Source organism: Brachyhypopomus gauderio, chromosome 3, assembly GCF_052324685.1.
Source record: "Brachyhypopomus gauderio isolate BG-103 chromosome 3, BGAUD_0.2, whole genome shotgun sequence".
Classification (NCBI taxonomy): domain Eukaryota; kingdom Metazoa; phylum Chordata; class Actinopteri; order Gymnotiformes; family Hypopomidae; genus Brachyhypopomus; species Brachyhypopomus gauderio.
Window position 1 is genome coordinate 36,595,078 of NC_135213.1, and position 12,500 is coordinate 36,607,577.

Consider the following 12,500-nt stretch of genomic DNA (forward strand, 5'->3'; position numbering starts at 1 on the left):
GTGACGGGCTACAATGAGCAGTCTAGCAAGCTGCCTGGAAGTTTCTCTAAAAGACAGCACCAGCTCTTGATTTGCCCTGCAGTCACACGGATGGAATGTGTTAAAGTAGCAGTCAGAGATCTGGTAGATTGTGATGTCAGGATCAGAGTGTCTGCTGACCAATCAGCTGGTCCAAAGCAGAGATATGAGCGGGGCAGGAGACCCCATAAAGCTGAACAGAGCTGGCGTTTATGCAAATGACAAGCAACGTGAAGTGGCAGCGACCAATAGGAGTGAGAATGCTGGGACTGGAGTCTGTATTTAGTCTATGCTTGGATTTAAATAAGTTTAATTATTCAATATGTAAAATAAGCTCCTTCCTTTTTTATATCAGATGTTTTTGTATTTAGCGCTTTTGAAAGGAACAATCGTATGAACTGTAAGAACTGTAAAATTGTAATAGGGCTTTAATTTTCTCGCAAATATTTCATGGCCAAATGTCTATACCATCTGCCTCTTAGCTTCAAGGTCTAGTGTATAGAGGCAAGCAATGGCAAACCGTCGCTATGCTATCCCTCAGGGAACCAGCTATGAATATGTAACAGAGCTTACACATTAGCTATGAGTAACGTTAGCTATTGAAACCATAAAATAATTCACTGCTTAGTCTCGGAACACCATATATAAAAACTTTCTGATTCTGATAACATTTAAGCATATTGGCTATGAATACTGTGTTAAAAGTTCAACCACATTAGCTTTGAAAATGAGATGATGGCTGAATATTTGTTGAGTCACATGACTGAAGGTTCAAGTTGAACTAAATCACTGCAGCGTGCGCCACTTCCTGGGTTGTGACATCTGTGTGATGACCTTTGTTGACCGCTGAGGGGAAATGCATCTCCGTCTTATACTCTAAATGGATTATTTGAGATATTGGCACTGACTTGTGAAGAAACTTTCAATGAAAACACTTTAACCATTTACTCTACAGACAGGACAACATACACAGTACATTGTCAACAGTTTTCTTTGGAATTTTATCAAGCATGACTTGCAATATAAAACACATATGAGATTAACTATGTACTGTGATATTTGAATACATGTAGGCCCAGTGTGCATGTATGTACAGGCAATTATAAAGTTAGACAGAGAAAAACTACATACTAACTTGTATATTAAACACTACATAACGCATAAGTAAACGCTGTTTCATACAATAAAGTTTATGCAAATAAACATGAGTGCAGTAAGAAAAAACAAGACTCTTTTGTTCTTTGGTGAAATGTGCCAGTGTATTTGAGTGCAGGCGTATTTGAGAGCAGGCGTATTTGAGAGCAGGCATATTTGAGTGCAGGCGTATTTGAGTGCAGGCGTATTTGAGAGCAGGCGTATTTCAGTGCAGATAGATATTGAGTTCTGCCAAGCATTTCTACCCCTTTGACTCATCAGAATTCAGCATTAAAGGGCAAAGCTGCCTGTCCAGCAGAAGACGGTCCGCCCCACGCCGCTGTGAGAGCCCTTTACTCCCCTCAGCGTTTTCAGCTGGCCACACCGACACTCCTTCCTGTTTTCTGCCAGGCGTTTCTGACATTTTCAGCATGAGAAGGCAAAGCCAGTTTATTTATAGAGCATTTTTCATACACAGATTTTCTTTTGTCATATCTTGTAAGATTATAATCCCGGTACCAATTTGATGTTTTTTCCACACTGGGATGTGGAATGTCCTTGTTTTGGTATATAATGTTCCTTGTGTTTGTGACTATGTGCCCATAACTATCAAACAACCAGTTGCATTTTGACTGGTAGACTAAAATTACCTGTCCAGCAGAAGATGGGAGACTTCAGCGTTAGTGCGAACATTTAGCTCTCCAGTGTTTAGGCCACTCCAGTGTTCATATTTGTGTTCGTCCTTGTGTTTGTCCGCTGTCTGTCTTGATTTCATTGTGCTTCTTCGTGTTTGTTTGTCTCTGAAGACTACCTTGCTTGTTCTTGTGCTAAATAATAATAAATAAAACTTTTGATTCTGCAATTGTCAAATTTTGCAATTGTCAAAAGTGTCAAATTTGATTTGCCAGTATCGGCATCTTCCAACTGTTGTGGGGCCAGAAAATGAAAATTGCTGTTTAAAGTTAAAAACATGAAGGTATGTGGGAAGGGAATGTGGGACTTAGAAACTCCGTACTGGACCCAAACTACTGCACCAAAACTTGCACCGACTGCAAAACCTTATTTTAGTTTTTGGCAATGTTCATGGCACAGACTTCTAGAGGTTTTGTGTATTTCAATCTCTTGTTGTAGCAAATGTTGGTTTTACTTTCTTTTAGATTAGATTAGATTAGATTAGATGATACTTTATTAATCCCCAAGGGGAAATTCACTTGTCCAGCAACACACATCAATTACAAAAAACACACAAATGCCACACACCACCAACCCACCACCCAGATGTCCATAGTTGTTAATGTGTGGTGTTGTACACCCGTATAGCCGTAGGGATAAGAGATTTCTTGAATCTTTCAGTTCTACAATGCACTGAGAGGAGCCTGTTACTACGGTTGCTCCTCTGTGCTGCCATAGTCTCATGCAGCGGGTGTCTGCTGTTGTCAAGGATGGACTGCACCAGACATCTCACCCTCTTCTCTGCAAGCTCCTTCACCTGGTCTGCTCTCCCACCCATCACCGTCACACACCTCCTGATCAGCTTATCCCACCTATTGTGGTCCCTCATAGAAATGCTACTCCTCCAGCAAGCGACACCGAAGAACACAACACTCGCTATAACAGTGTGATAAAACATGGTTTTGTGTCTATTATTAACTTTATTGAATTTTTCACAGAGGTTGAGCTATTTGATGGTTGTTTCATCCTATTTGATGAAGTTGTTTATTCTTTCAGATGTGTTTACATGTGTTTACAGGGCAGCTCATACAAGCGTGAGTTAATGACATGCTTCACTGTCCCTGCGTTGTAAGTGAGTGAGAGTCTGAAGGGAAGGGAGTGAGGTATAATGGAGTGAGGTATAAGGGAGTGGAGTGTAAGGGAGTGAAGTGTAAGGGAGTGAGGTATAAGGGAGTGGAGTGTAAGGGAGTGAGATGTAAGGGAGTGAGGTGTAAGGGAGTGAGAGTCTGAAGGGAAGGGAGTGAGTGTATTGGAGTGGCGTGTAAGGGAGTAAGGCATAAGGGAGTGGAGTGTAAGGGAGTGAAGTGTAAGGGAGTGAGGTATAAGGGAGTGGAGTGTAAGGGAATGAGGTGTAAGGGAGTGGGGTATAAGGGAGTGGAGTATAAGGGAGTGAGGTATAAGGGAGTGGAGTGTAAGGGAGTGAGGTTTAAGGGAGTGATGTGTAAGGGAGTGATGTGTAAGGGAGTGAGATGTAAGGGAGTGAGGTGTAAGCGAGTGGAGTGTAAGGGAGTGAGGTGTAAGGGAGTGAGGTATAAGGGAGTGGAGTGTAAGGGAGTGGAGTGTAAGGGAGTGATGTGTAAGGGAGTGAGGTGTAAGCGAGTGGAGTGTAAGGGAGTGAGGTGTAAGGGAGTGAGATGTAAGTGAGTGGAGTGTAAGGGAGTGAGGTGTAAGGGAGTGAGATGTAAGTGAGTGGAGTGTAAGGGAGTGAGGTGTAAGGGAGTGAGATGTAAGGGAGTGAGATGTAAGCGAGTGGAGTGTAAGGGAGTGAGGTGTAAGGGAGTGAGGTGTAAGGGAGTGAGATGTAAGCGAGTGGAGTGTAAGGGAGTGAGATGTAAGTGAGTGGAGTGTAAGGGAGTGAGGTGTAAGGGAGTGAGGTGTAAGGGAGTGATGTGTAAGGGAGTGAGGTGTAAGCGAGTGGAGTGTAAGGGAGTGGAGTGTAAGGGAGTGAGGTGTAAGGGAGTGAGCGTCAGGACTGAACTAGTTCACTCGTTTAAAAGACTCCTCAGTCAGCTCCCATTACTCACTTAAAAGAGCTGACTCAAAGAACCGATTCAATCAATTTTGCCTCCCTATCCCTCCCTCCCTCTCTCTATCCCTCCCTTCCTCCATCCCTCTCTCCCTCCCTCGCTCCATTCCTCTTTCCTTCTATCCTCTTCTCTATCTATCTCCTTCTCTATCGTTTATGTGCTGCCTGTGTGGATAAATGGGTAGAATAATGAACCACACTAACATTTCTGCTCTTCTCGTATTTTCTTTCTAAAGTTTTTGCTAGTTTTTTTTACTAATAGTTTGTGCTTATAATTGTGTGGGATGTTGTTCCTATGGCAACTATTTTCCGCTTGTAATCTGACAATTGTGGTGAAAGGTATTAGTTTTGGAAGCAGGTGTCTGGGGTTGTTTGCATGTGTGTGGATCAGGTGATGGATTTGTTGTGTGTTTGCGTGCATGCGTGTGTGTGTGTGTGTGTTTGCGTGCATGCGTGTGTGTGTGTGTGTGTGTGTGTGTGTGTGTGTGTGTGTGTGTGTGTAACTTCTTTTCTTAATATTATTTATGGGCAGAACGTGTGATATTGATTTGCTATTAAAAAACACAGGAGGGACTAGAGGGTCAGCCACACACACACACACACACACACACACACACACACACACACACACACACACACACACACACACACACACACACACAGATTGCCTGTTGCTCTGTTCTCATTGTGTTGTCTTTCACAGTGCCTGTAAGACTTCTGTCTGTGCTAGATGAAAATATTATATCAGTCAAGACTGCTAATGTACATTTGCCATTCGGTATACTTCAGTCAAACAAGTGAGAATTAATATATTCATATATTCACAGTATTAGAATATTAATTACCTGAATTAGTACCATTTACAGTCATGCCATTTTACCCCTCTTGTTAGCAAATGAAGCACATTTCATAACAATTTCAGTAGTAGAGTTATGTGGGAGAAACACAAATGATATCAAGTCCATAGGAATGTAGTTTAGTGCAGAAGTTTAACTGTGTGTTGTATTGACATGAAAAAAATTGGAGGTAAGATTAATTGGCTAGCCAATTAATCTTACCTCCAGTAAGATTAAGTAAGATTTACCTCCAGTAAAAAATAGAAAATCTCATATTTTCTTATAATTTTCTTTAATTTATATATTAAATAAAGGGTGATATTTTTAGTTTTCTAAATGAAAACAAGCACACCAGGTAATACAAATGAAAACCAGGAACCTTTATGTTGTTTATACCTTTATGTTGTTTATATCTTTATGTCATCATACAGCCCTGATGCAGTCTCACTGTTGCAGTCTGACTGATGCAGTCTGATGCAGTCTCACTGTTGCAGTCTGATGCAGTCTCCCTGTTGCAGTCTGATGCAGTCTCACTGTTGCAGTCTGATGCAATCTCACTGTTGCAGTCTGATGCAGTCTCACTGTTGCAGTCTGATGCAGTCTCACTGTTGCAGTCTGATGCAGTCTCACTGTTGCAGTCTGATGCAGTCTCACTGTTGCAATCTGATGCAGTCTCACTGTTGCAGTCTGATGCAGTCTCACTGATGCAGTCTGATGCAGTCTCACTGTTGCAGTCTGATGCAGTCTCACTGTTGCAGTCTGATGCAGTCTCACTGTTGCAATCTCACTGATGCAGTCTGATGCAGTCTCACTGTTGCAGTCTGATGCAGTCTCACTGATGCAGTCTGATGCAGTCTCACTGATGCAGTCTGATGCAGTCTCACTGTGTTCATGCGTGGCTGTGTTTGTGCCACTGTCATCCACGGTGAGTGTAGAATGGTGCTCAGATGTTCTCAGTGACTTCATCATCAGACATGCTGTCTCAGGAGACCCACCACTGACAGCTGAATCACCTGCACAAGCTTGTAGCGTTTGAGTCAGTGTGCACTTGAGTTGAGTGCGTGTGGCCTAGTGTGCTTGAGAGAGAAAGCATTTGAGTTGTTTGTGGTTGAGGGAGTTTGAGTCAGAGGGAATTTGAGTTGTCTGTGGTAGAATATGTTTGACAGGAAACATTTAAGATGGACATTTGTGGTTCAGGATGTTTTAGAGAGGTAATGATTAAGTATGGTAGCATGAGTTTGAGACAATAAGCATGGTAAACATTTAAGTGTTTTTTTTTGTTTCCGTAAGACAATCTGTCTTTTTTAGAGTGTTAGTGTTTGAGTGTGGTCTATTGGTGTTGGACTGTAGTAGAGCATTTTAGACAGGAAGCATTCGAGTGGCAGAGCGTATTTGACGGAGTGTTTGATGGAGAGTGTGAGGGAAATCTGAAAATGTGATGGTAAGTGAAAATGAATTTAATATTGAAGAAATAAAATCTTGATTAAGCATCTGAGAGTGTGTGCATGTGAGTGTGGCTTATAACCTTGACATTTGCGTTTGTGGCGTTTAGCAGATGCTCTTATCCAGAGTGACTCCCTACAGCACTGAGCTGACTGCTCACAAATGTGTCCTTCACTCTCACAAATAGGTTAGAGTCCAAAAATACCCAGAACTGAGACACTGCCACAAAGAAGTATAGTTGAAGCCTAGATTGAGAAGAATAATACAATGCATCACTCTAGAATACAAATGAAAGCTCTAGAACACAAACGAAAGCTCTAGAATACAGATTATCACTCTAGAATACAGTAAATTGCTCTAGAGTATAGAACATCGCTCTAGAATACAAAACATTGCTCTAGAATACAAATGAAGGCTCTATAATATAGAACATCGCTCTAGAATACAGTACATTGCTCTAGAGTACAGAACATCGCTCTAGAATACAAAACACTGCTCTAGATATACAAATGAAGGCTCTAGAATATAGAACATCGCTCTAGAATACAGTACATTGCTTCAGAATACAGAACATTGTGTGTGTGCGCTTTAAGCAAGGTTATGTGATGCAGCAGTAATGGCTTGATTTTCTTAATGTGAACATGGTTACATGTGCGCTTACACACACACACACACACACATCCACGGGTCTTTTTTACCACCCAGGTATGTGAGGCTCCAGTTCCCCTGTGTCCTCCTACAGTCTCTCTGGTGGTGTGTGTGCTGTCTTCACTCCACCAGTGTTTATCAGTCCCCTCCAGATGTGCAGGACTCTTATTCTGGTAGAAGAGGGAGGACTTTTCATTGTGAATTTTGTGTATTGTGTGTTTGGAGTATTTATGAACTGTGTGCCATTTTACTGCATTTTGAAATCTATTGACTGCACTTGTGCCTATTTAATCATTTTGTGTGTATGTGTGTGTGTGCATGTGTGTGTGTGTGTGGGGGGGAGTCTTGCTAGGACCCATACATATGCATGTAGCATTACCTGTATCCCTCTCTCTCTCTCTCTCTCTCTCTCTCTCTCTCTCTCTCTCTCTCTCCCTCTCTCTCTCTCTCTCCATGTGTGTTAAGTCACTCAGGAGTAAATTGAAACCTTCCTTTGTCAGCAGTCATGTTCTTTAGAGGAAGCAAACACACACACACACACACACACACACACACACACACACACACACACACACGCACACACAAACTATTCGACAGCTGTGCAATGTTGTGTAACATGGTTGCAACAGAAAGGTTACTCTGGGTCACAGAACTTTCACCCACCCACCCACACACACACACACACACACATACACACACTGTCAGTGGTTGGAGATGGAGATTTGGCAACATTGTCTGGGTCAGTAGAGAAGAAAGAGAAGGTCTGGCAACCCTTGGGGAATAGCACAAGAGAGATCTTGTAAAGCTACTCTAGCGGAGCAGTAGAACAGAGTGTTCTGGGTTGACAGAGGACCTGGCAACCCTCAGAAGGGTTGCAGTGATCAGGGAGTTTCTCTCAATGACCTCCGTATTTGTCAGTGCTGGGTGTGTCCAAGTGTGTGTGTGTGTGTGAACGTGTTTGTGTGTCCTTACACGTCTATGTGAGTGTGTGTGTCTGTGTGAGTGTCCTTGCATATGTCTTCGTGTGTGTGTGTGTCCCTCTATGTCCCTGTGTGTGAGTCAGTATGATCCATCCTGTGCTTACCCTCTGTATATAAATAGAGCTTTGTTATTCTGATCCCACTGGGCTGACTGAATCAATAACTTGTCTCACACATTTTGTTTGACTGCGTCTAAAGGCAGTTCAGAGGCCTGCTGAAACCTTCGTCTCCTTCCTCCTCCTCTTCCTCCTCCTCCTCCTCATTCCCGGTCTCTCTCTTGCATGTGCATAGATGACTCCGGAGAAGAGGAGCCGACCTCCCGCTCTGACCGCAGTGAACTGCAGGGGGCGCTGAAGACCTTGGCCAGTAAGCTGGATGACCTGTGCACATGTAACGAGCTGATAGCAAAGCACGGTGCAGCGTTGCAGCGTTCGCTGAGCGAGCTCGAGGCCCTGCGCGTGCTCGTGGAGGGCGGAGAGAAGATCAAGGCCGTCAACGAGAGAGCCACGCTGTTCCGGATCACGTCTAATGCTATGATCAACGTGAGTACCTCACCTGTCTGAGGATCCAGGCCAACACACCTGCACCACGCTGCAGACCAACACACCTGTCCAAACCTGTGGGTTCTGGTAGAAGTCTGAGGATCTAGGTGCCGGGTGTTCTTTATCTTCTACTGCACTGTGAAGCTTCAGCCAGTGACAGGAACCAACACAGGGATGGATGTTGGTGGACATCACCTCGTTTCCATTTCAAACGGTGGTGTGGTTGTGTTTTATGTAAAGGTGGAGTGCTGTTACTGTTAAGGTGTGGTCAGGCTCTGAGAAAATGCTGCCTTGACTCTGGGCTGGGATTTTGAAACCATGGGAGAACCATGGGAGAATCATAGGAGAACCATAGAAGAACCATGATCTGAAAGCAGAGGTGCCATGGCTTTGTGTGAGACAGATGGAGTGGATGAAAATCAATCAATCAATCAAATTTTATTTATATAGCGCTTTTTACAACAGTTGTTGTCACAAAGCAGCTTTACAAGTGCCGGGTCCTAGCCCCCAGTGAGCAAGCCAAAATGAGGTGTGTGTGTGTGTGTGTGTGTGTGTGTGTGTGTGTGTGTGTGTGTGCGTGCGTGCGTGCGTGCGTGCGTGCGTGCGTGCGAGAGAGAGAGAGAGAGAGAGAGAGAGAGAGAGAGAGAGAGAGAGAGAGAGAGAGAGAGAATTATCAAGTACAGGAATCCCACTAGCCATGAGAAATTGGTTATGATCTGAGCTTCACTACAAGCACGCATGCATGTTATTCTTGTCCACTGGGTCTGTATCGGCAGGACTGACCTTAGTAAAGAGTCTTTGCCAGACTGGATATACACACGTTTCATACTACAGTTTTTTATACTTTTTATAAGAATATTATTAAGTTATTATTAAAGTAATAAGTCTATGTCTGTGAGTCTGTGTGTGTGGGTCTGTGTTTATGGGTCCCTGTGTGTGTCTGTGGGCGGGTGGGTCTGTACAGTGCCATGTGCTAGAGCTATAGAGGAATATACCAGAATGCCTATTACTCAGTTGACCTCTTTTAATGGGGACTGGTGATTGGGCTCCTGGACATTCAGCAGACATGGCTGTGACAGGCTAAAGCACTCCCCCTGCTGGACGATCAGGAAAATAGCAATTGCATGAGGCTAATTACAGACACAAGTGACTGGATTTAATTAATGTACTGTAGGTTTTGCAGATGTAAAATAGCCTTACAAAGCAGACACCCCCCCCCCCCCCCCCCCCCCACACGCACACACACACACACTTCCTTTATCTGGTATGAGGTCACAAGCAGATTGAGACCTGTTTGGACTTCTCAGCAGTAAATTGTGGAAGCAGTCGGTGTGCTTGAGCGTTTGAGTGCCTTTGAGTTTCACACGGACAGGAACTCTCACGTGTTGCTCACGTCTCATGTTCACTTTGCTGAGGAGACAAACTGTGGCGAGACACTCAGGAGGACAGTCTCGCTGGGGTCTGGAGTGGTGGCTGGGGGTGAGTGAATCCTCTCCTGTCAGGGTTTCTCACCGAATGCCTTTGTCACAGCTTTTATTATTATTATTTTATAATAAATAATTCATAATACATTTATTAATTATAAATTATGATGTGTGAAGAATGATGAGCGTCTTTCTACCAGGTATTGCATTACTGCATTATGCATTATGCATGTGTTGTGCAGAAATCTTTTCAGAATTAAACCTGAAAGACTAATTTTAGTGAGGACGTGTGGATCTGAACGCCAGATGTCCAGCATTTTAGTAGAGCGACACGGAAAGATGAGACAGTTTGAGCTGGAAGCCAAGGAGACAGAACGAGGTGAAAGGTTAGAGTGAGGAACTCAGAACGCTGTGATTCCTACAAACCCGGTGCAAGTCAGTGTGTGTGTAGGGCGTGTGTAGGGTGTGTGTATGGTGTGTGTATTGTGTGTAGCGCATGTGTAGGGTGTGTGTACTGTGTATGTAGGGTGTGTGTAGTGGCTGTGTGTATGGTGTGTGTATGGTGTGTGTATTGTGTGTGTAGCGCATGTGTAGGGTGTGTGTATTGTGTGTATAGGGCGTGTGTAGTGTGTGTGTGTGTGTGTATTGTGTGTGTATTGTGTGTGTAGGGCATGTGTAGGGTGTGTGTAGGGTGTGTGTATGGTGTGTGTATTGTGTGTAGCGCATGTGTAGGGTGTGTGTTGTGTATGTAGGGTGTGTGTAGTGGCTGTGTGTATGGTGTGTGTATTGTGTGTGTAGCGCATGTGTAGGGTGTGTGTATTGTTTGTGTAGGGCGTGTGTAGTGTGTGTGTGTGTAGTGTGTGTGTGTGTGTAGTGTGTGTGTATTGTGTGTGTAGCGCATGTGTAGGGTGTGTGTATTGTGTTTGTAGGGTGTGTGTAGTGGCTGTGTGTAGGGTGTGTGTATTGTTTGTGTAGGGCGTGTGTAGTGTGTGTGTGTGTGTGTAGTGTGTGTGTATTGTGTGTGTAGCGCATGTGTAGGGTGTGTGTAGCGCATGTGTAGGGTGTGTGTATTGTTTGTGTAGGGCGTGTGTAGTGTGTGTGTGTGTAGTGTGTGTGTATTGTGTGTGTAGCGCATGTGTAGGGTGTGTGTATTGTGTATGTAGGGTGTGTGTAGTGGCTGTGTGTAGGGTGTGTGTAGTGGCTGTGTGTAGGGTGTGTGCTGTCGGGCCTGGTTCGGTCTGCGGTGCTCTGAGTGCATCACTGACACCAGCGCATCTGGACAAACAAAGCCTGATGCTGAACTACTGTGTTTCATCATTCTGTGACCCAGAGTAACCTCTCTGCTGCATACTGATTGCTCAACTCTGGGTGTGAATGTGTGTGAGGGCATTTTAGCTCTGTGACCCTCTAACTGCAGCTAAAGTCTGTGTGTGAGAGTGTTAGTGTGTGAGAGTGTTAGTGTGTGAGAGACTGAGTGAGAGTGTTGGTGTGTGAGTGTTGGTGTGTGAGAGTGTTAGTGTGTGAGAGTGTTGGTGTGTGAGAGACTGAATGAGAGTGTTAGTGTGTGAGAGTGTTGGTGTGTGAGAGTGTTGGTGTGTGAGAGTGTTAGTGTGTGAGAGACTGTGTGAGAGTGTTAGTGTGTGAGAGTGTTGGTGTGTGAGAGTGTTGGTGTGTGAGAGACTGAGTGAGAGTGTTAGTGTGTGAGAGTGTTGGTGTGTGAGAGTGTTGGTGTGTGAGAGTGTTAGTGTGTGAGAGACTGAGTGAGAGTGTTGGTGTGTGAGAGTGTTGGTGTGTGAGAGTGTTAGTGTGTGAGAGTGTTGGTGTGTGAGAGTGTTAGTGTGTGAGAGTGTTAGTGTGTGAGAGTGTTGGTGTGTGAGAGTGTTGGTGTGTGAGAGTGTTAGTGTGTGAGAGTGTTAGTGTGTGAGAGAGTTATTGTGTGAGAGACTGAGTGAGAGTGTTGGTGTGTGAGAGTGTTGGTGTGTGAGAGTGTTTGTGTGTGAGAGTGTTGGTGTGTGAGAGTGTTGGTGTGTGAGAGTGTTAGTGTGTGAGAGTGTTGGTGTGTGAGAGTATTAGTGTGTGAGAGACTGAGTGAGAGTGTTGGTGTGTGAGAGTGTTGGTGTGTGAGAGTGTTGGTGTGTGAGAGTGTTAGTGTGTGAGAGACTGAGTGAGAGTGTTAGTGTGTGAGTGTTGGTGTGTGAGAGTGTTAGTGAGAACAGGACACAATGAACCTTCAGATTAAAACGACAGAGGAAGCTCTACAGTCAGCTAGTGAGGGGAACACTGTGTGTGTGTGTGTGTGTGTATGTGTATGTGTATGTGTGTGTGTGTGTGTATAAATATGTGTGTGTGTGTGAGCACTCATGCATTTGTGCTTCTAGAAGACAGGCCCATGTATTAGATATTATACTTTAAGAAGAGATATGTACTAGGGTGGATGATGATGATGATGATGATGATGATGATGATGATGATGATGATGATGATGATGGCCTTGAGTCTTCTCACCTGTGCCGTCCCTCCCTGGTCTACACCAGAAGAACTGTGGCTCTGCTCATGTTGGCTGTCAGCCTATTGAAAGTCCAGATCTCAGAACCTCACACTGGCCCCTCTTACACTAGTCCCTCTGGTGATAATGTTTCTCACACCAGTGTCTCTGACATCTCACACCAGTATCTCTCTCTGATGTCTCTCACACCAGTATCTCTCTCTGATGTCTC

The 12,500-nt window shown here is 44.2% G+C and overlaps 1 protein-coding gene across 2 annotated transcripts in view; it reads left to right on the forward strand.

Annotated features, from left to right (window-relative positions):
* osbp2b (oxysterol binding protein 2b) overlaps positions 1–12,500 on the forward strand; it is a 51,188-nt gene that overhangs the window by 26,553 nt on the left and 12,135 nt on the right. For both annotated transcript variants that reach the window (XM_076997997.1, XM_076997996.1), the window contains exon 3: positions 8,109–8,359. In XM_076997997.1, coding sequence (XP_076854112.1) covers positions 8,109–8,359 — 251 coding nt within the window. The remainder of the gene's footprint in view (positions 1–8,108; positions 8,360–12,500) is intronic.